This window comes from Aquarana catesbeiana, linkage group LG03, assembly GCF_042186555.1.
Source record: "Aquarana catesbeiana isolate 2022-GZ linkage group LG03, ASM4218655v1, whole genome shotgun sequence".
NCBI lineage: Eukaryota > Metazoa > Chordata > Amphibia > Anura > Ranidae > Aquarana > Aquarana catesbeiana.
The window spans coordinates 171,175,942-171,199,667 of NC_133326.1; the positions used below are offsets into that span (position 1 = coordinate 171,175,942).

Genomic DNA, 23,726 nt, shown 5'->3' on the forward strand with positions numbered 1-23,726 from the left:
ATGGCATTTTTATTATAATATTTTTTTTTTTTCTCCTTCGGCCATAAGTATAAATATGCACGGATTACTGTGTATATGTCACTGGCAGGGAAGGGGTTAACACTAGGGGCGATCAAGGGGTTAAATGTGTTACCTAGGGAGTGATTCTAACTGGGGGGAATGGGACTGACTAGGGAAGGAGACTGATCTGTGTTCCTATATACAAGGAACACACGATCAGTCTCATCTCCCCTGACAGGACGTGGATCTGTGTGTTTACACGTGCATCGGCTCCAGAGTGGCACGCGCGCACCCCCCCTACAACGCCGGGAAGCCGAGGATGTCATATGACGCCCACCCAGGATGGCAGAGCCACTCTGCGGGCATCATATTACAATGGCTGGGATGGAAAGTGGTTAAGGAATCGGCAGCTGCCAGCATCCTTAAAGAGGAAGTAAACTCTCCCACTTTGATGCTGCTTTTCATTATCAATCTATAGCCACTGTAATCCAGCCCAAATCGCATATTACTTACTGTTGAAAGAAATGTTAAAAAACTTGTTTCCAGGGGTTAGGCAGCACCATCTTAAGTATTTCCTTTTCTGAGTCCACAGCAGAGTGTATTTCCGCCCTTACATTGAGCACTTCCTGTACTGTTAACCAAGCCTCCTTCTCAATCCAATGTTTCTATGGCAACCCTGTTTCCCTGCTCATAGTTGAATTGTTTTATCTCATAGTATTTACTTGTGCTGATTAACTAGTGTTTGCCTGTGTCAGTCTTATCAGCTTCAGCTGATAAGGCTGCAGTAATGCTGTCTGATGCCCAAGTATACACTCCATGTGATGTCACATGGGGTGTAGTAGGAAGCTCTGAGTGATTGTGCAGTCTCGTGGGATTTCAGTGTCGTGCAGTAGGAAGTCCTGATAATAGACAGACAAGTACATAGAGTGTGCCTTAAATCAGGGGAGATGTGGGCATGCTCAGTGAAGTCATTCTAAAGAACAAAAAGGATTACAACAATACTAAGCAAGTAAGGAGATATCTACAAGCAGTGTTCATTAGGGGTTTTTATGCTGATTTACATGAGACAAAGTTGCCGGGGAGAGTTTACAACCACTTTAACAACCAGTAAACAGGGTTGCTAAAGAGTGGGCGGTCGCCATGTCCTTAACAACCGATGAATTCTCAGCCAAGCCTGAGCCCCACCTAGCTGGTGGTTATGGGGGTCTGTAGGCGGGTGCTTGTCAGAATCTGGAAGCCCTTTTAACAGGGTTGAGGGGAGGACACTGCACTACCTTTTTTATTTTTTCTTTAATTTTTTTTATTGCCAGCTTCTCTTTCTCATCCACCCCTCCTTTATGTGTGGCATAAACATTTTAATTTTATTCATTTTTAATCCTCTTTTCTTTTTTCTTTTTTTTTTTTTTTTTTTTTTTTTTGGAGTATGTCACAGGACATGGTGGAGTTCATATTTCAGACTATATTGGTTAAGCTGGCTCCTTCAGGTGAATGGATACTGGCCAAAAAAAAAGGCAGGAATCTACACCCAGACAACCACCCCCCTACAGTATTTGTAGCTGCTGACTCTTAATTTTTTTGTGGGAGACTGGAGGCATATTAACGTACCTGTATGTTGCCCTTTAAGAAGCGGCTTGCGGGCGTGCGCGCCTGCCGTGAGCTCCGTGAGTGTGATCGCGGGCATACCCGCGATTGTCTTACGGAGAGGAAGAATGGGGAATTGCTGATGTAAACAAGCATTTCCCTGTTCTACCTAGTGATACTGACACTGATCACAGCTCCCTGTAATCGGGAGCATTGATCAGTGTCGCGTCACACATAGCCCCCCCCCCCACAGTTAGAATCACTCCCTAGGACACACTTAACCCCTACAGCGCCCCCTAGTGGTTAACTTTCACTGCCAGTCACATTTACACAGTAATCAATGCGTTTTTAATCGTACTGATCGCTGTATAAATGTGAATAGTCCCAAAATAGTGCCAAAAGTGTCCGATCTGACCGCCATAATGTCGCAGTCATGATAAAAATCGCTGATCGCCGCCATTACTAGTAAAAAAGAAATTAATAAAAATGCCATAAAACTATCCCCTATTTTGTAGACGCTATAACTTTGCGCAAACCAATCAATAAATGCTTATTGCGTTTTTTTTTTTTTTGTTTGTTTTTTTTTAACCAAAAATATGTTGAATACGTATCGACCTAGACTGAGGGGAAAAAAATGTTTTTTTATATATTTTTTGGGCATATTTATTATAGTAAAAAATATTGCTTTTTTTTTCAAAATTGTCGCTATTTTTTTGTTTATAGCGCAAACAAAATCCGTTGTCCTAAATTCCGATCGTGTGTACACAATTCCGACGCACAAAGTTCCACGCATGCTGGTAATCAAGCAGAAGAGCCGCGCTGGCTATTTAACTTCATTTTTCTCGGCTCGTCGTACGTGTTGCACCGATTTGTTTGACCGTGTGTATGTGCGTTTTTGGCTCCGTTTCAGGGCCGAATTCAGGCATAGAATCGGCCCTGATTTGTCCCTGAAACGGGGAACAGGGACGCACAGCGCTCCTGTGCGATCCACAGCCCGTTGTAGTGTGAACCCGGGCTTAAGCAGTGATCTCCAAACTGCGACTTGGGGGCCAGATGCTGCCCTTTGCTTGCTTTTATCCAGCCTATAGGGCACTATTTCATCCACTGAAACCAACATTGGGGCATATTTTCCCCACGGAGCCCAATGAGGGGGCACTATTCCTCCCGCTGACACCAAAGATGGGCATTAGTTTTTTCCCACTGACATCCCCCAACACCCCCCCCCTAATGGCCACAGTCCAGGTCCCCCTGAAGGACAGTAAACTAGACCCTTGTTTACAAAGTTTTGAGACCCCTGCACTAGAGGAAAAACTGTCACCTAGTACAGTGGCACTTACCAGTCCATGTAGCAGGACCAGAAGACCTCCTCTTCACCCATCATGGTGGGGGGGCACCCCACAGGGCCTTCAGGGACTAGACTTGCTTCCAAAGAATCACTGTCTGGACCTGTAATCGCCCTGTCAGCAATGTCTCCTGATACATGGTGCCCTGGAGATTGCTGCCCTTAGGATCCAGCTCGACTGACAGCAAAACAGCCTGTCCCCACTGTTGTATGCAGGGTCTTGGTACAGTCCTTCTTGGCATGCTGACGGTAGTGACCACTGTGGATGAAGCCTTCCTCTGTGTGAGTGTTAGGAAGACTAGGCCAAGAATTGGGGGAACTAAAGCCCACAAAAGTATCTTCAGAGAGACATCTGTAGGCACATCTATTACATAGAGACAAGCTACAAACTGAAGCTTAGCTGAGCTGGGAAGAGCTATGCCTGGGTGGTGATTCCTGCCCTTCTTTGGCCAATGTTCATTCACATGAAGGTGGCAGCATAAGCCAAGTAGTCGTGTGATGTACGATTAAGAAATTTTTATATTTAAATCTATATTCCAGGCTGTAGCATTACAAAAGGTAGAAGAGTACAAGTAAGGGGACCACCTATACATGCATCGATCCTCTGTTCAGATTAAGGTATAGACAGATTTTATATAGGGGAAATCTAATGGTGAATTCTGCTTTCACAGCTTGGTGTGTGCCATGTCTTGCCTCTAATGAAACCCTTCAAGAGATATGCCGCAAAGAATCCCTGATCTGTAAATGCATTGGAATAAACAAAAAAAATCTAAACAATTATGAAGTTGAGTATCTCTGTGACCGTAAAATGGTAAAGGTAAGCTATGCTCTGTTTTTTTGGGGTTTTTTTTTTTTGTTTGTGACACTAAATTCAGGTTTAAAAACAATAAAAGCTTTTCAAGTACTGTATGTATTAACTCAATAAAGTACCTTCTATTGATCTGACTCCAAATCTCCAAATTCTTTATTTTGTGCTGCTGTAATCCACCTTCCTGTTAGAAGGCTACATTCATTCTCCATGGTCTCACTGTATTTAGGAACGTAACCACCCTCTCCTTCTCCCGAGATGGATTAGGGACTATGTACTATGGGATTTGTAGTGTGCATAAAGCAGCACACATATCCGCCACCAACACACAATGCTTATTCCAAATAACCGGAAGGGAGGGGTTGAAAGGGAGGTTTGATAGCTCACAGAGGCAGAAAAACACAGTAAGAAAATATTTAATGCAAAATAGATTACAGGGCCATTAAGTAGTGGAAGTGTATGGATTATTTTTGGAAAATAAGGATAATGTCAGTTTTAACAACAAATTGAAGACATGTGCATATGCGGCCTTTTTTTATTTTTGTATTACATGTGAATGTTATCAGCTTAAACTTTTTGTTGTGGCCAATTTTATAATTGTTCATACATATGCCTCTTCTTCCTTTTTTTTTTTTTTTTTTTTTTTTTTTTTTTCATGAAAATATACTTAAAACGTCCAAAACAATGTACACTGATCAGCCATAACATTATGACCACCCATCTAATATTGAGTTTGCTCCCCTATTAACCACCAAAACAGCCCTAACCCATCGGGGCATGGATTCCAAACTGATAGCCACATGTATGGCAAGACCCAAGGTTTCCCATCAGAAAATTGCCCGGCTTGCTTGCCTTTTTTTCCCCCATAGTGTATCCTGGTGCCATCTCTTCCACATGTAAGCCACACGACACGCACCCAGCCTTCCACATGATGTAAAGGGACACAGGCTAGCATGGGGACTCTGACTGGTCTGCAGCTACGCAACCCCATTCACAACAAACTACAGTGCACTGTGTGTTCTGACACCTTTCTTTTGGAACCAGCATTAACTTTTTCAGCAATCTGAGCTACAGTAGCCATTTTATTGGATCACAGTGACACTACACAGACCAGCCTTCACTCCCCACGTGCATCAATGAGTCAGTTGTCAATTTTTTTATTTTTTTTAAGGTCCTGACCACTGCAGACCAGGAACATCCCACAAGAGCTGCCGTTTTGGAATTGTTCTTAACCAATAGTCTAGCCATTACAGTTTTGCCTTTTGTCCAGATTTGCTAAAATCATTACACTTGCCCATTTTTTTTTTTCTGCTTTCATCACAACTCAACTTCAGGGACAACATGTTTACTTGCACAATATATCTCACTCACTTTCTGATGCCATTGTAATGAGATAATGTTATTCATGTTAACCTGTCAGTGATCATAATGCTATGACTGATCAGTGTATTTTTTTTTTTTTGTGAAAACAGAGGACCTGAAATTTAAAAGATGGTAGTTGCACTTTATGTTGCTTAATATTTGTTTACCTGTGTATTAAATCTAAAAGGGCATTTAAACAAAATGCACTCCAATTAGGAACATCCTGCACGCAGTAAAAGTGATTTTACAGCCACCCAGATCACTTTTTTACAAAGTGTCCCTTATCTCCCAGAACCAAGCAGCAAGCACTAATAGATTTTTTTGTTCATTTTTGTTTCAAAGTTTGTGTGTGTGTGTGTATATATAATACTTTTTTTTTTTTTTTTTTTTGTATGTGTGTAAAATATTTTTCTCTTTATAAAAATGTAGTACCCCATGGTTTTCTAAAAAGAAAGCACAGCAGAGGTGGTTGGCTTCTTGCACTCTCATTGGAATGCTGTACATTTGAACACCGCAGGAAGAATACTTGTCACTCCTCTCATTTAGTTTTTTGTGTATACATTTAAGCCTGAGCCAGTGATGTCTAAAATGGTTTTCTTAATAATCGTTCATTAGGGGACACCAGGTCAGAGCTAATCTGAGAAGTATGGATTATAGTGCTCTCTACAGTAGGAGTGAATTCTGACAAACAAAAAGCAGTTAGTCAGCCAAATATAAATTGCGGCAGTTGCCATTGTGTTAGGTTGCTGGGTATGGCATGGGGACACATTAGATGGCTCAAGCCATTGTTCTCTGATGGGCTTTTGGTGTCCCTGTGCCTTTTTGAGGAGCGGGCACCCTCCATGCATACCTTCTCCTTATCAATTGCTTTATACAGTATGTTCAAACAAAGGAGTCTTGATGCAGTGCAGCTTCTACATACAGTATATTTGCAACTAAAACCTAATGTTTAACAGATTTAGTGTCATTTCTTTTATTTGCTGGCTAGCTGATAAGTTTGCTGGGGAAATACATTTTGTTTTGTCACCAGCACCCTGGATCATCGCTCCCTGCTTGAATCCACATGTTTTTCCCTAGTTTCTTCTGGTGTGGCTCCCTCCTCTGCATTATCCAGAGAGGAAATTTCTGCAGTTATGTCTTATTTTATGACTAAAATCGCTGCCATCATAGCATCATTTCTACACTTCCTCCAACTGCAGCTGTTTGCATACACTCAGCTGAGGTTAATTAAGAGTGTAATTGGGACTTTTTGGATGGGTTTATGCCTTACCTGCTTTATGCAATGGTTTTGCACAAAACAGCCCTGATCCTACCTTTCTGGGGTCCCCTGCCGGCACTCTCTGCTCCTTCTTTTTTTTTTTTTTTTTTTTTTTTCAGTGTCCTGCCCCCATAGCAAGTGCTTGCTATGGGGGCAGACGTGTGGGCTCGCTCCTGAGTCAGCTCTGTGTGTCCATAGACACATAGTGCGGCTGACCCCCATTCCCCCCATACATGTGTGGAAATATGTATCCCAGTAGGAATGATGAGAGCTAGCTCTGACTGTTCATTCCAGTATTTAAGGATCTCATTGAAAAGTGAGAGGAAAACTTGCCCAAGTCCTTGCTCTTCTTGGCAGAGTCTGCCCTGCAACCAACCATAGTTGTCAAGTCCATTTGTCAAAACGCTGTGGAGGTATGGACCAAGGATATGACGAAGGCACCTGAGTCGATCCTCATGGATCACTGGTTTTGAATCAATTAGAACTCATGCAGGCTGCCTAGCACCACTGTGTTATGGATATTGTTTGTCTCATATCTAGATATCTATGAGTGTCCTGTGTGTGCATATTGGAACTCTTTGAAAAGCTCTATCTCCAAATGCATTTTAACTGAGAATGTCTCTCTGGTGCCCCTCTGCACTACTATATTCAAAATGTCATTGGAAAGAGTACCCTTTTGCCCCAATTAAGAAGGCTTAAAAACCTCCTCTCTTTTAGGAAGAGATCCTTTAGTTTTTCCAAGTCCAGATCCAGGACTCCGTTCTGTCGCACACCTTGGACTTGCAAAACTTCAAAGCCTGTTGGCAAGTTCTCTTCTCAATGCGGGGACTCCTCCACCTCTCACAGTGGCTTTGGGGCGGGGGGGAGGGGTGCCTTTTGGCCTTTATGACCATCTGGACTAAAAGCATCTCAGATGTGTAGGTATAGGACGTAATATCCATGAGCACCAAGCTAGAATGTTCTTTTCTGCCAAAGTCTCTGCAAAGACTAACAGACCTTCACACTGTTCTGGCACAACTTCTGTCTCAACTTTCAACTTTTCCAGAAAAGGCATGGGGGTTTTTTTTTTGTTTTGTTTTGTTTTTTTTAAGGTTTCTACTCCCCTGTCCTCATTTCCAGAGCAAATGGGGGCATATGCCCTATTCTGGACTTAAAAGCTCTGGGTTTCTTCAAGTACACTATATTCTGAATGGAGATTACCAGGTCAGTAGAGCTTTACGATCGTTAAGAATCGAAATGGTGATCTTTTTCCCTTCCCGATCTTCAAAACAGCATGTCATGATTCTTTCTAACAAGTGCAGAGAGTTCTCACAGCTGGAAAAAAAAAATCCAGGCAGCCTACCAAGTTTTATCACAACACATGTATCTTTTTGTTCGTGTAACTGAGGGAGATTTAACCATTTAAAGACCAAACATTAAGCCCTATGATATAGGGGAAGAACTATAAGCCCTCATGTACACAGGCTGTTAAAATAACGTTATGAAAACGCCAGTATCTTTGCAGTGATTTTTTTTTTTTTTAACTTTTTTCAGCATTTTTGCAATAGCGTTTTTGAGCGTTTTCCGCGTTAGCGTTTTTTTTTTTTTTTTTTCAATGGATCAAAAACGTTGGTGAATGACGTTTTTCAGCGTTAGAGCGTTTTTACAGCTGAAAAACGTCTCTCAGAACCCACTGGTCCTGGGTTTTTTTTTTTACAGCTTAAAAACGCCTATGCCACTTGCAGCTCAAAAACGCCTAGGTGGGCATGAAGCCATAGACTAACATAGACAGGCCTTTTTAAGCTGCAAAAAAAGCTCAAAAAAGCAGCTGTAAAAACGTCCGTGTGCATGAGGACTAAGTCTCACAGCTCTTTTAAAAGCCAACCAGAGTCTGACTATGACAGAACGTCACATGCAAACCCTGTCTGCCATGCACAATCCAGGCTTGGAATATTGACAGACTTCCTTAGTCGATCACATCTGGACACAGGAGAATGGTTTCATCACCTAACACTGTTTCAAGATCTGTCGCCAGTGTGGAATGCCAGACGCTGACCTCTTGGTCCAGGGATCCTCTAGCCATAGCAAGGTTTGCTCTGGTGACTCTGTGGGATCAGTTTCACTCAATCTACACCTTCCTGCTCTACACCAAACTGGACCAAGCAGGTGTGGTATTTGGACCTCCTTAAACTCCTGGCAGACATCTGTGGGCTCCTTCAGATCGTTCGGATCTTTTTGTCCCAAAGACAGATTTACCTCCCTGCTTCATGATCGCTGGGTTTTAACAGCATTGCTTATATGATTCCATTATTCCTACACTCCTAAAGTTAAGAAATCCTACCCTTGCATACATGACATGGCATGTTATCACTTCAAACTTACTTGGGCTGTCAAGCAAATGGAGTATATGGGTATCCAGCTCACTCCAAATTAATTAGATTTATACCTAGCTAACTATCTCCCCACAATCCACAGTCTCAAAACCCAAATAACTTCCTGGCCTAAACACTCCATTTCCTGGATGGGGAGGATCAACTCAAAATGGATGTTCTGCCAAAAATCTGACCTTTTTTGTACCCTACCAATTTCAGTTCCCTCTTTTGTTATTTAAATCTTTTGAAAATCATGTGAAAATTTGGTGTCACCGTTGTCAGAATGCAATAACGCAGCGGGGAGGATGCAGGGATTTTACTTTTTCACAATTTAGCTTGTTGGTTGAGTGTCTATCCAGCGTAAGGTGTTTTCCCTAAACGTCTTTCAGGATAGCACTTCAGAGAGTGGCTCCTCCCACTTGCCAACAGGAAACGAACCTTCACAAAACTTTAAAAGGAGGCTCCTTCCCACATGTTGCCAGTTTTTTGTGTTTCCTCCAGCAGGGAACACCTAGTGGGGAGTCAGGAGCTCTCATGGTGCTGTACTGAGAGGTCAGACTCCCTGCTCCACCATTTTTCTTTCCATACCTCAGAGAGCAAGTTCCTCCCATTTCCACAGGGTGATGGCAGAAGCTGTGGGATGGGCTCCTTCTCCCTTGTCAGTGCTAGGGGAGAGCCGGGACTGCTCTAGGGGTTGCTACTTTCAGGAGGCGGTGGACATCATTATTTTATTTTATTTTTTTCAGATCCAGCTGCTTCTCTGAACGCCATTGCCATCTTAGGATGTGCAGTAAGAGGACTGCATTCGCCAAAAGTGAGGTACCTGGAAGTGGGGGCGGCATCCTAGGAGCAGGCGCATGCTGTCATTTCCGCCGGAAAGCGCAGGGGGAGGAGGGAGGAACAGGACTGGTGCCTATAGTTGAGGCGCTAATGAAGTCCGGAACCAGCGTTTTAGCCACATGCAACATGCTGCAGTACCAGGATGGTTTGGGGGGGCCAAGCAAGTGGGACAGGCACCAGCAAGACCCAGGTAAGGGGCAGATATGTGTCCTGCTCTATTTTACTTTGGGGGTCTCTTTATCTCTCTCTCTTCAGTAGGATTTGAGTTTGGTTTCCCCCTGGTGGCAGGGCCTGTCTGGGCACATGAGGCTTTTGGGTTTCTCATTGTGCACCTGTGGTGAGCATATTGGAAGAGTTCAGGCTGACTCACTAGGATGGTTTTGTTTTCTGTTCTCTTTTCCCCTTGTCACGGCAGGCCAAAAGCTCTGACCCGGGGGTTAAAAGAAAATGCTCTTCATGCAAAGCAAAATTACCTGAAGGCTGGAAAAAGACACTGTCAGGCATGCATTGACTCTTTTTAGTTAAGGAAGAGACTTCTTCCTCGTGCAGCGATTTGATTGCATCAGTCAAAAAGAAACTGGATGCCACCATTCAATCATTTCAGTTTTCGCTCGCAAATCCATCCTCGAGTCAGCCATCAACCTCACAATCCTCTCAGAGCTCACTGTTAGTCCCGGCAATGGAGGCTGAAGTAGGTCCTCATAACCGGGAAGGATTTTCCCCCTCAAATTCTAAGGAAGAGTCGCAGGAGATGGGGAACGAGGTGGAAAATGCACCTTCAAAATATAAATTGTCTTTAAAGCAAGTAGGCGGCCTACTAAGGGCAATTTATGCTACCTTGGGCTTGGAAGAAGAGCGAAAAGAATTATCGTTGAATGACAGGATGTACGCAGGACTCAGTGAGCCCAAAAACCGTACTTTTCGGTTCACGCAGTAATCACTGAGACAATTAAGAATGGGCTGAACCAGAAAGCCTTTCTTCCCAAGGGCCCATAAAAGGAGGTTCCCATTCGATGAAGACCCAGCGGCACTTTTGAATAAAGTTCCAAAACTTGATGCAGCCTTTTCTCAGGTTTCAAGATCAACTGATCTGGCATTTGAGGACATGGGGATTTTAAAGGACCCCATGGATTTAAAAAAAAAAATGGATCAACAGCCTAAGAGGGCTTGGCAATCCATCATGGGCAACCTCAAACCAGCAACGGCGACTACTTGTGTCTCTAGGAATATGGAATATTGGGTGAATCAGCTTAAAGCCCATATAATAGCTGATTCTCGCAAGCAAGAAATTCTCAATTCCTTTACGACTTTGTCAGCAGCTGTAGCTTATGTTTCAGATGCATCAGCAGAATCTATTAGGATTGCAGCAAAAGCCGCAGCCCTAACTAACTCAGTCAGAAGGGTGCTGTGGTTAAAGACCTAGCCAAGAGATGCGGCATCCAAAAACAAGCTTTGTGGGGGTCCCATTTTTAGGGGACTTATTGTTCGGCCTTGATTTGGATTCAATTCTTGACAGAACTGCAGATAAAAAGTCCTTTCTTGTCAAGAAGAAGAAAAGTTTCAGTCAAACATATATTTTTATTTTTTTTTTTTTTGTTCTCAAAGGGCTCAGGTACAAAGTAACAAACCTCAAGAGAAAATGAAAAATTGGTCAGGGCAGAGGGGCAAAGGAAATGTCCTTTTCCATCCTCCTGCATCAACCAGCAAAACGCAATGACAGCCTGTTGCAAGCGGGAGGAAGGCTTCAAAATGTCCATATTCTGAGCATGCTGTCTCAAGGTTACAAAATAGAATTTTCGGATCACCCTCCAGAAAGGTACTTTGTAACAAACCTACCAAGAGATGCAACAAAGGCCCTAGCTATGAAGAAACCTGTTAAAGGATCTGATGCAACAAGGGGTTGTGACTTAGGTACCACTGGGGGAATGTTATCAGGGATTCTATACCCATATATTTCTGATTATAAAAAAAACAAACAAAAAAAACATCCCGACGTTTCGATTAATCCTCAGCTTAAAACCACTAAACAAGTCCTATACAAGAGGTTTCGTATGGATTCTATCTTCACGGTCAGAAACCTATTGACCAAGGAGTGTTTTTCATGACATCGATCGACCTACAAGATGCCTATCTACACATCCCTATAGCCCCTCCGTCTCAAAGATTCCTAAGGATGGCGATTAAACATGGGGAACGAGGTGCTGCACCTGCAATTTAAGGCCCTGCCCTTCGTCCTTTCTTCTGCCCTGAGAATATTTACTAAGGTGATGGCAGAAACCCTCGCACCTCTCTGCCTTCAAGGGGTCGTAGTAATTCTGTACCTGGATGACCTGCTCTTCTTTGCCCCTTCCAGAGAAATTGTTAAAAGACCTGGGCAAGGCCCATAGTCATTTTGATAGCCTTGGGTTGGATTGTGAATGTTCAAAAATCAAACTTCAATCCGGCTCAGCAAGTACAATTTCTGGGGTACCAAATAAGCTCAGTGGAGCAAAGAATTTTTCTTACAGAAGAGAAAAAAATCAAAGTCCAAAATATCATAGTTATGCTTCAGACGAATCAGGAGATGTCAGTCAGAAGGGTTATGTCAGCCCTAGGAACTTTAACCTCAACTATGCCAGTCATTCAATGGGCAAGGCTACATTTCAGACCTCTCCAGATTTTCCTCCTAAAGGTATGGAACCACAGGATGGAATCTCTGGACGTAAAGGTAAAGAGTAAAGCAATTGCTTTGGTGGTGGAGAAATCAAGCAATTCTGTCAAAAGGCCTACTATGGCCATTCTCAATAGGAAAAGTGGTGACGGCGAATGCCAGCGTGTGGGGCCTACTTGGATCAGAACTTGGCACAGGGAGAATTGGCCCCGGTCCGAGGCAAAAAGGTCCTCAAATTGGAGGGAACTAAGGGCAGTCGCCTTAGCATTGGATGCCTTCTCTCCAATCCTCCAAGGGTTCCATGTGCAGATTCTATCAGACAACGCCACTACCATAGCCTACCTGAACAAGCAGGGAGGCATTAGAAGCAAAACTCTTCAGTTGCGAGATCCTAGAGTGGGCGGAAAATCATTTGTTGTCCTTATCTGCAGTCCACCTCAAGGGCACACTAAATGTAGGGGCAGATTTTCTGAGCAGGAGATGGATTCAGGAGGCAGAATGGAGCTTGAATCCAGAAGTTTTTGCATTGGTCAGATTTACTTCTGCAGGGTCCGATGCATCACTCGGATGTGGCCAGACTAAGCCTCACCGCCTGGTATCTGAAGAGCAGTTGTTAAGGGACAAAGGTCTGTCAGAACCCTTAGTAACCACTTTACTTTCCAGTAGAAAGACGGTAACTAGAAATATTTACGCTAAATATTGGAAGGTCTACAATTCCTGGTGTTCGACAAATAGAGCTGTAGAAAATTTGGTTTCAGTATTGGAATTCCTACAAGATGGAGCAGACAAGGGCCTTGCAGTCAGCACAGTTAAGGTGCAAGTGGCCGCATTGGGAGTTTTTCTGGAGAGACCAGTCTCTTCTGAGCCATTGGTCACAAGATTTTTTTTTTTTTTTTTTTAAGGCACTTACTAGATCTAGAACAGCTCCAGCTAAGCATTTTCCCAAATGGGATCTATCAGTGGTCCTGCAAGTAAGGCGGCTACGTGGTCAAGTTACCTAACGTTTGTCCGTAATTACAGACTGGATCTTCTGTCAGCAAATGGTCAGGCTTTTGGCAGACAGGTCCTGCAGACTGTGGTCCCTCCCTAGTTGGTAAGGTTCGTTTTATCCTCCTCAGGTGCTGTCCTGAAAGACATTTAGGGAAAATTCAAGTTAGACTTACCGGTAACTTGTTTTCCAGGAGTCTTTCAGGACAGCAACAACCCGCCCTTATTGTTTGATTTTATGCTGTGACTAACCATATTCTGATTTATGTGTTCCAGCGTGGGTCGGAGATTCACTACTACTACCAACATGTGGGAAGGAGCCTCCTTTTAAAGTTTGGTGGAGGTGTGTTTCCTGTTGGCAAGTGGGAGGAGCCACTCTCCCAGGTGCTGTCCTGAAAGACTCCTGAAAAGCAAGTTACCGGTAAGTCGAACTTGAATTTTCTTTCTTTCTTCGTAAACAGGACCTTGTACTTCTTTAACCTTCTCCTGCTCTGGCACATCCCAAGGATAATTCCCTCCATTATTTGGATGTGGTGCAAGCTGTTTTGATTTTTGGTTATGGCATCTTTCAAACGCCTGATATTTTTTTCATCATCTCTGAGGATCCCTGTAAGCGACTTCCTACCTCTTCTTCTTATACCATTTCTAGGTGGCTTAGGCAGCTTATTCAAGCCTATTAGCTTCACCTTTTCCCATAAAGGTGCACTGCATTAAAACAGTAAGCGCCTGTTGGGCCTTTCTGCTCCAGGCATCAGTTTCTCAGACCTGCAAAGGTTGTCATTTGGTCTTCTATTCACGCTTTACAAGGTCACTGTTGAGGCCTCTGTTGGTGAAATCTTTGGTCCTGCAAACAGCTTTTTGAGCTGCAAATAGCCTCCAGTTTTACCATGTTGTGTGTGGGTTTTTTTGTTGCCGGTGTTCAATTCTTCTGTAGGCAGCAGTATATCCTATACATCAATACCTCTGACACTCTCTGTTTACCGATTTACCAATTATCAATAAAGTACAGGGGGAGACGAGACTGCTATCAATCTATCCAATGTGGACAGGGACAGCGACTGGAGCCATTGGGCTCATGCTCGTCGCTGGAAAGAACGGGTTCAGGTAAGGGGGGGGGGGTGCAGCTGCAGCACAGAAGGTCTTTCATCCTAATGCATAGACTGCATTAAGGTGAAAAACCTCTAGACTTTACAACCCCTTAACTTTTAATATTTTTTTGGAGTAAAAAAAATAAACCTGCATCAACATAGAAACTGCATATGTATGTTCAATTTTTTTCTACTAAATGCTTCCTATGAAATTTTAACATCTCTTTTTTGTGTATTTATTTTAAGGGTTCAGAATACTTTCTTGTGAAGTGGAAAGGATGGCCAGAGTCAACTAATACATGGGAGCCCGCAGAAAACCTTAAGTGCCCAGCACTTTTAGAGCAATTTTACAATGACTTTTACTTATATTTATCCAAGCTTAATGCTGGTAAATTAAGTAAGCTAAAAATCCACATTAAATCTGTGGGCCACTCTGCTGCTGACTTTTTAGTGAAGAAAGCTAAACAACGAATTGCACTCAAGCGTTGGGAGGAGGAACTGAACAGGAAAAAATCTCATAATGGAATGCTGTATGTAGAAAACAATGTAGACCTTGAAGGAACTCCCAGAGACTTCTTTTATATTAATGATTACAAGACCACTCCTGGAGTTATCACCTTGGGTGAAGCCATTGTTGGCTGTGAATGCACAGACTGCTTTACGGGTACATGTTGCCCTATAGAGGCAGGGGTTGTCTTTGCTTACAACGAGCAGCAACAAATTAGGATTCAACCTGGACGCCCTATTTATGAATGCAACTCTAGATGTAAATGTGGTCCAGATTGTCCAAACCGAGTGGTGCAGAAAGGACCCCCTTACTCTTTGTGCATCTTTAGGACAGATGATGGACGTGGCTGGGGGGTTAAAACGCTCCAGAAAATCAAAAAGCACAGCTTTGTTATGGAATATGTTGGTGAGGTATGTAAATATGTCATTGTTTCTGTAAATATAACTAACTTTGGTATATATTTCATTAGGCTGTGTTCACCTATGAGCACGCAGCGGCTCACAGCAGGAGTCTGGTGTGTCCGCATTCACCGTTTTCAGGTCCGATTTCAGCCCAAATTTTTGGCTGAATTCGGACCTGAAACAGACCAAAAGATGCACAGGGCTCCTGTGCAAAATATAATGTAACATATATCACTGTAAAAATATAAACCTAGCCTACTAGAAAGCTTTAGTGTGAGAAGCATGGTATTAAATGTTATTTCTGGAGAGTAATTGATCACCCCTAATCTGATGCAAGAGTCCACCATGAAGGCAGAATAAATGGTTTGACTGGTTTCAGGTAGAGCTGCATGATTCTGGCCAAAATGAGAATCGCAATTTTTTTTGCTTAGAATAAAAAGATCACAATTCTCATGATGTACATTATACAAAAAAAATGGGCTAAATTTAGTGGTGGTTTTTTGTTTTTTTGTTTTTTTTTTTATATTCATTAAATTTTTTCCCAAAAAAGTGCATTTGAAAGACCACTGCGCAAATACAGTGTGACATAAAATATTGCAACAACCTCTATTTTATTCTCTAGGGTCTCTACTAAAAAAAAAAAATTATATATATATATATATGTGCAGTAAGACCCCAATGCAGAGCCCACCCTCTGTGCAGACATCCCCTCAGTACAGACCCCCCCCCCCCCAGCACATGTCCATTTGAATTACAATAAATTTTTTACAGACCTCAGAACAGAGAGGATAGGCACAGTGGTGTGTCCCTCAGACTCCCTCTTTCTCCTATAAAATATATCAACGAATCCGCGCTCATAGACTGACTCACACCTGCAGCCCCCCCTAGGTAGGAAGGGGACACCTATGTGATCCCCCAAGAATATAGATCAAAGTATAGGAAGTGGCGCTGTGTTAGGAGTATAGATAAAAATTAGCAAGAAGTACAAATAAAAAAAATAAAAGTGTAAAGAATAAGACATTTTTTGCTATAATCCAAAAATTACTTACAGAGAAAAAAAAAAAAATCTCTCTCTCTCTCTCTCTCTCTCTCATCTTCTCTCTCTCTCTCTCTCCCTCTCTCTCTCTCTCTCTCTCTCTCTCTCTCTCTCTACTCTCTCCTCTCTCTCTCTCTCTCTCTCTCTCTCTTCTCTCTCTCTCCTCTCTCTCTCTCTCTCTCTCTCTCTCCTCTCTTCTCTCTCTCTCTCTCTCTCCTCTCTCTCTCTCTCCTTCTCTCTCTCTCTCTCTCTCTCTCTCTCTCTTCTCTCTCTCTTCCCCCCCCCCCATAGCAATTGTGCAGAAAATTCTTCTTAGGTGATAAAGTGCCGTGCTCTAACACTGGTGGTCCCCCCCAATGTGGTTGCACTCACCGGAGCGCTCCACCCCTGCAGGGGTACGAGCGCTGTAATGTTGGTCGTGTCAGTTTCCTTCACGCGTCCATTTCCAAAAAGCAGCTGTATACACAGAGAGGTGGGGACTTCCTGCTCCTTGGTATTAAAAGTCCCCACTGGATATCCGCTCTGTCAGCTCTTTTTTTTCTGCAGCTCCCTGCTGCTCCGTTCGGGCCTCTGTCTGTCCTGTCCCAGACCAGCACCGTGCAGACATGCAAAACTCTCTGGCTGCTGCCTTGCAACCAACACACCATTTTTGGATTATAGCAAAAAATTTCTTATTCTTTACACTTTTATTTTTTACATTTGTACTTCTTGCTAATTTTTATCTATACTCCTAACACAGCGTCCCTCCTTCTCCCTGTGTAGGTGTAAAAAGAGAGGGGGGGGGAAGTTGCGTCCTGTTTTTCAGGACTCTGGTCTTCCGCAGCAGCCTGCGACACAGCGACGTTGGGTGGCTGGACGTGACGTTGGTGGGAAAAGAGGGCACAGCTAATGCCTTCGGCTCTGTTCGGAGAGGCGTGGCTTCGTTTTGGAGAGAGGGGTGGCATAGCGCGGTGCACGGATGACATCATCACAATCAATTATGCCAGACGCAGCATCGATGCCGCATCATGGACTGCCAAATCGCGATGCACTGATGCTGCAATTAAATTCAGCACCCCTATTCATTATACAGTGTGATGTGAAGGGTGAGCGGGCTCCGGGGCTTTTAAGCACTCGACTGTTATTCACAGGACTGAGGAGGGCACAGGTTGCTTGTGAGAAGTGATACAGGTTACGATTGCTTTTTCCTAAAAAGCACCTACTTTTACATAGCCAAAGCAGACCCCTGTGAGTACCAAGAAACTGGCCAAGTTTAAAAAGACTCTTCCTATACATGCACAGATTGCTTGTGTACACTGAGGATTGGTTATGCCATGAAAAGGCTTATACCCCTTTGGGGTTTTTTTTTGTTTAGGGGAAAGGATTTGAAAAAGAAACCGTCTATTACGGTAGTTGATCCTGCCATTTCAGTTTCTCCCTTGACTGCTGCTAAAGATTGGAGGGAGGATTCCCAGTGATTCATCTTCGGACCGTTCCAAACAGATCTGACTTACTGGCCAAAATCTCTGTTCCATCATGCTTCTCAAGTCATTGACTTTAACAGCATGGCAGCAACAGTATAGAGGACAGAAACCAAGGAGTAGGGATACAGCAGTTGACAGTGGGATTCCCCTGTCCTAGTGGGAGTTTCCTCCCTTCTAGTAATGGTGGTTCATTTTACCCGATTTATTAAAAACTGGGAAAAAATATTTTATGGGAATTGCATATGGCCAGACAAAGTTTATCGTGTATACTTTTCCTATTATATTTTTTTTTTTTTTTTTATATTTCTATTTCAGGTAATAACAAGTGAAGAGGCAGAAAGAAGGGGTCAGCAGTATGACAGCACGGGAATCACTTACCTGTTTGATCTGGACTATGAGTCAGATGAGTTCACTGTGGATGCCGCTCGATATGGAAATGTCTCACACTTTGTAAATCACAGTGTAAGTGGTATTATTTTTATTAAATGTATGCAGTAAATTAAAAGTATAACTTTTTTTTTTTTGTACACTGAACACGTATTGTCAGAATAAGTGTAATGGTTATCTTTTGTTACAGGTTATAAAAAGTAATATTGGGCATTGCTGTACAAGCCTCTTTCATATATTGATATATTATCTATTTCTGTACTGCAACAGTTTGGATTTCGTACTTCCCATTCTTGTTATGGCTTTGGAATCAACAGGCTTGTGTGGAGCTATAGAACATAGCTTACTATCTAGTAGAGCTGCACGATTCTTGAATAAATGAGAAACGCGATTTTATTTGCTTAGAATAAAGATTACAATTCTCTGCGCAACATCATCTTTCACATTATACCAAAAATTGGGCTAACTTTACTGTTTTTTAATTCATTGAAGTGTATTTTTTCCCCCAAAAAAATGTGTTTTAAAGAGCGCTGCACAAATAGTGTGACATAAAATATTGCAACGACCGCCATTTTATTCTCTAGGGTATCTGCTAAAGATATATTGTGACATGGGGGATCGTTGGCTCTTTGTTTTGGGGATGTGTGAGCTACAAAGGCACAGGAAATTTGGTCAAAATTGTTGGCAAGATGATTGCAGTATGTTATCAAAAAATACTGGAGGAAAATTTGCATTCATCAGCCAGGAAGCTGCGGATGGGACGTACTTGGACATTCCATCATGACAATGATCCAAAATACAAGGCCAAGTCGACCTGTCATTTGGCTACAGCAGAATAAAGTGAAGGTTCTGGAGTGGCCATCTCAGTCTACTGACCTCAATATCATTGAGCCACTCTGGGGAGATCTCAAACGTGCAGTTCGTGCAAGACAGTCCAAGAATTTACAGGAACTGGAGGCTTTTTGCCAAGGGCAATGGGCAGCTTTACCATCTTGAGAAGATAAAGAGCCTCATCCACAAATACCACAAAAGACTTCAAGCTGTCATTGATGTTAAAGGGGGCAATACACGATATTAAGAACTGGGGTATGTAAACTTTTGATCAGGGTCATTTGGGTACTTTCTGTTGCCATTATTATTTAGACCCCTTTCACACTGGGGCGGATTGCAGGCGCTGTTGTGCTAAAAATAGTGCCTGCAAACCGACCCGAAACAGCCGCTGCTGTGTCTCCAGTGTGAAAGCCCTCGGTGCACTAGCAGGATGGGGAAAAAGTCCTGCTAGCAGCATCTTTGGAGCGGTGAAGGAGAGGTGTATACACCTCTCCTTCACCGCTCCTGCCCATTGAAATCGATGGGCAGTGTGGCTATACCGCCGGCAAAGTGCCTCTGCAGAGGTGCTTTGCGGTGGTTTTTAACCCTTCCTCGGCCTGCATAAAACGACGGTAAAGCGCCGCTAATAGTGGTGCTTTACCCCCGCCCCAGTGTGAAAGGGGCCTTAAAAAGCGTAAACACAGTTGATTGATAATAAATGGCTTCAGCCAAACACTAACCACGGATGAAAAATGTTTGTGTTATCATTCATATTCTCTGAAAAATGGCCAAGGAATCATAAATTCTGCCAGGGTATGTAAACTTATGTGCACAACTTTAGGTTTCCCATGCAGGGGGTTCTTGTTCAGGAAAAATACAACAAATGAAAATGTTAGCCCACCTGGCTCTCTATTTAGCAGTACCTCTGCTCTTTTCATGGGTCACACAGGCAAACACCCTGCTGGTCATCCACAAAATCTGGACACAGGGTTGGAGATTCTGTCCCACCCAAGACACTATGGAATGTCCCAACTACAAAGCCTCATCCAGGTATACCAAAACCTGGAGAAAGCTGCAAAGCCAGTTTTCTCCACTCCACAGCTACACTCTGTAGTCCTGCATTGAGCCAATGTGCACACTCATTTTCTAGCAAAAAATTGATTTTAATTAACTTCACTCCATGGAGTGTTTTTGTTTTTTTTTGTATGTATTTGCACGTATTTAGTATTTATGCTCTATTTTGCATATAAGATTTTGCGCAAAAACTTATTCTGTCTTTATTGCCCTGTACAATATGTAATGGATATTTGCGTGCAAGAGGTGTAAAATACTGATCAAAAAAGCAGATGTTTGTGTTTTTTTTTTTTTTTTTTTTTTAATTTTTAATTTTTTTGCATTAAAGAATATACGGCGCTTGTTTACTTGCTTGTGTGCATAGGCACATTAATGGGCTTTATATTAGCTTAGTAAAAAAAAAAGCTGTACTGAGCTTTTTCAGGCTGCAGTGTGCAAGAGGCCTTACAGACCAAAGTTCATTCCTTTTGATCTAAAAGAACCAAACTTTACAATGTCTCTCTTTATCTCTCAGCACTGAGCAATGTTGATAAACATTTGCTGGATGGTTGTTGTTGCTTTTTTCTTTTAACAGCTGTGAGCAGAGAACTGCTCTGCACTTGTTAGATGAATCGTGGGAATGCCGGATTAAGATCCGGGGGTTGAATCAAGATCGCAATTTTTTTTTTTAACGATTAATCGTGCAGCTCTATATCTAGAGAACATTCATCAAAGGTGCCAGCCTATAGGCTGTGTACTGCTATTTGTCTAGCCTTGCCTTATTTTATTTACAGGCATGTAATGAAAAGAAGGATCAGTGTTTAACTGCAGCTCTCAGTGGCTTTCAGCAGGCACAGAATTGGTAACCCTTAACTCACCACTGCTCCTTTATTAGCAAACCGTTTGCATGATTTGAGCAAAGAAGCAACTTGCTTAAAGCAGCGGTTTTACTAGTGTGCTTACATCGCTCCCCTTGGTTTGCATCTTTAGTTGAGCACTATTTTTGGGTAGCTGCTGCCGCTAATAGTGGTCTTATACATCCCCAGAGTTACATGGAACAGGGATGCATCAAGGGCAGGCACCAATTTTCAAGTATAGTGAGCAAGTGTGCCTTTACCGTACTTGCAGGCTATATAGGGGAGATTTACTAAGACTGGAGCACACAGAATCGGGTGCAGCTGAGCATAGTAACCAATCGGCTTCTAACGTCAGCTAGTTCAATTAAGCTCAGCTGCACCTGATTCTGTGTGCTGCAGTCTTAGTAAATCACCCCCATGGCATCTTTTTTTTTTTTTTTTTTTTTTTTTTTTTTCTTTTGTAAACCAAACTAAAATGACAGGTGCCACTCCAGGCTCCACCGGGTCCTCTTATGTAGCAACCACTTGGAGTGCAGACAAGGACAGCGCTCATCCCAGCGCTAGACATCTAATGGAAAAAGGGGGAAGTCCTGGAAGTCGCACATCTCTGCAGAGCCCCATAAGAAGGTGTATGACAGGCTCAGTCTGGGCTCCAACCAGGCCACGCCCCCGACATCTCTCACTCCACCTATGTGGGGTCAGCCGCGCCTTCCTCTCCCCAGCACGGCACTCCAGTGAGCAGTAGAGGGGTAGAGCAGAGAGAGGTGACTGACAGTCACTGCGCTCTGTTAAAAGCAGACTAAGAACTAAGCGATCAGCGATCATGTGATTGCTCAGTTCTCGGGCTTAGAGCTGGCAGGGGAAAGCTGCAGCATCAGACCTGACCCTGCATAAAAGAGGTTATTATATACTTCACGAAGGATCTACAGTTTTTTTTTTTTCCCCCCTGATGGTGATGCTGGGAGGTGACGAAGGTGATCAATATACTGGGGACGCAGTTTACATCAGGATGACAGTTGTGCGCTGTTGACCATTTATGATTTAATGATCCACGCCATTTGGTACACCTACCCGGTGGTGTAAGGCGGTGGAAACACTGGAAAGGATCCTGTTCCATTATAGCAGGTTAAACAGCGCTTGTGCCGTCTGATCTGTCCCTCTCTATGCTGTAAAAAACCTGGTTGATCCTGCCTGCTCTTGTGTCCCCCTGAGTGTGCTGACCATGGTAATCATGCCTGCTGATCTATGGTTACTGTGGTCAGGTTATGTGCCAACGTCATCTTGCTGCTCTCCTCTCTCTCCCTGCCTCCACCTCCCTCCCTGTCAGCTCCCCCTCTCCTCCTGCCGCTATTAGTAGTTGGCAGTAAAGTTAAAGAAGGATTACTACCAGCCCCTCTGTTCTATCAAGCCATCCTACATAGTGTACAAAACGGTCACATGACCTCCAGACGCTCTCCTCCTCCGATCTAAGGGCTACAGTGGGAGGGGCTGAGCGGTCAGCGCAAGGGTCACGTGACCTCTCCAGCTGACATCAGAGGGAATCTTGGCCCCTCCCGCTGTAGCCCTTAGATCGGAGAAGAAGAGCAGATGGAGGTCACGTGACCAACCAGAAAAGATGAGGTATTTAGAGGAATAGTTTTATACAAACATGTACATTATGTAGGATGGCTTAATGGAGATACTGGCAGTAATATTTGAGTTTACAACCACTTCAATTTACAAATTTTTGGGTAAAGAACACCGTTGGCAACCTTTTTTTAAATGTCTGTCTGTAGTAGTTGTTTTTTAACCATTGTATTGGAGGCTGCCAACATTTTTTCTAGATTGTTTTGATCTCGCCTAGCAGTAAGAAGGGTCACTGGTTCAAATCCCAACCACGACACTACCTGCCTGGAGTTTGCATGTTCTCCCTGTGCCTGCGTGGGTTTCCTCCGGGTACTCCGGTTTCCTCCCACACTCCAAAGACATGCTGGTAGGTTAATTGGATCCTGTCTAAATTGTCCCTAGTATGTATGAATGTGAGTTAGGGACCTTAGATTGTAAGCTCCTTGAGGGCAGGGACTGATGTGAATGTACAATGTATATGTAAAGCGCTGCGTAAATTGACGGCGCTATATAAGTACCTGAAATAAATAAATAAAAATAAAATAACATGTAGTCTATATAAGTAGTATTGCTTGGTATTTATTTTGAGCAGTACTCTATGCTTTGAAAGCAAGCTGAATTGGGAAACTGTTTTCTGTCAGACCATTTCAAGATGTGAAAAGGGGGAAAAGTCTTTTAACTGCTCTGTCTTTCCATTTTAGTGTGATCCCAACCTTCAAGTGTATAATGTCTTCATAGACAATCTTGACGTGCGTCTCCCTCGTATTGCACTATTTTCAACAAGATCTATCAAAGCAGGTGAAGAGCTAACATTTGATTACCAAATGAAAGGTAACTATTCGCATAAGCTTTTATGTAATACTTTTGTGATGTCTTTCATGTAGTGTAAACGATCAAACAAATACAGAGCAATTAAGTATTTTGTGCTTAATGAACTTCAGTAACAAAAAGTAAAAGCGATGAACTGCACCAATCCATTGCTAGCAAAAGTTATCTTTTGTTAACCTAAACACATTCAATTGTCACTGCCAGTATTTTTGCCATGGGTTAGTGAGCCTAAGGCCTCATTCACACTTGCTTTGACAAACCTGTGATTTATATACCCTTTTTTTTTTTTTTTTTTTTTATAGGACATTTCTGTACACATTTAATCATTTTTAATGGTATAATTCACACTGTGCGTTTTTAGTTTATCTATGCGTCCAGAGGCAAATTAGACACTCTGGGTGTAAACATGCGTAAAGGAAACTATTATTTATTTATTGTAGATATAGTGCCATCAATTTTATGCAGCACTTTACATATATATTGTACATTCACATCAGTCACTGCCCTTAAG

The 23,726-nt window shown here is 42.8% G+C and overlaps 1 protein-coding gene across 1 annotated transcript in view; it reads left to right on the forward strand.

Annotated features, from left to right (window-relative positions):
- SUV39H2 (SUV39H2 histone lysine methyltransferase) overlaps positions 1-23,726 on the forward strand; it is a 32,549-nt gene that overhangs the window by 1,705 nt on the left and 7,118 nt on the right. Inside the window, exons 2-5 of the mRNA XM_073619530.1 lie at positions 3,595-3,740; positions 14,514-15,185; positions 17,991-18,137; positions 23,089-23,218. Coding sequence (XP_073475631.1) covers positions 3,595-3,740; positions 14,514-15,185; positions 17,991-18,137; positions 23,089-23,218 — 1,095 coding nt within the window. The remainder of the gene's footprint in view (positions 1-3,594; positions 3,741-14,513; positions 15,186-17,990; positions 18,138-23,088; positions 23,219-23,726) is intronic.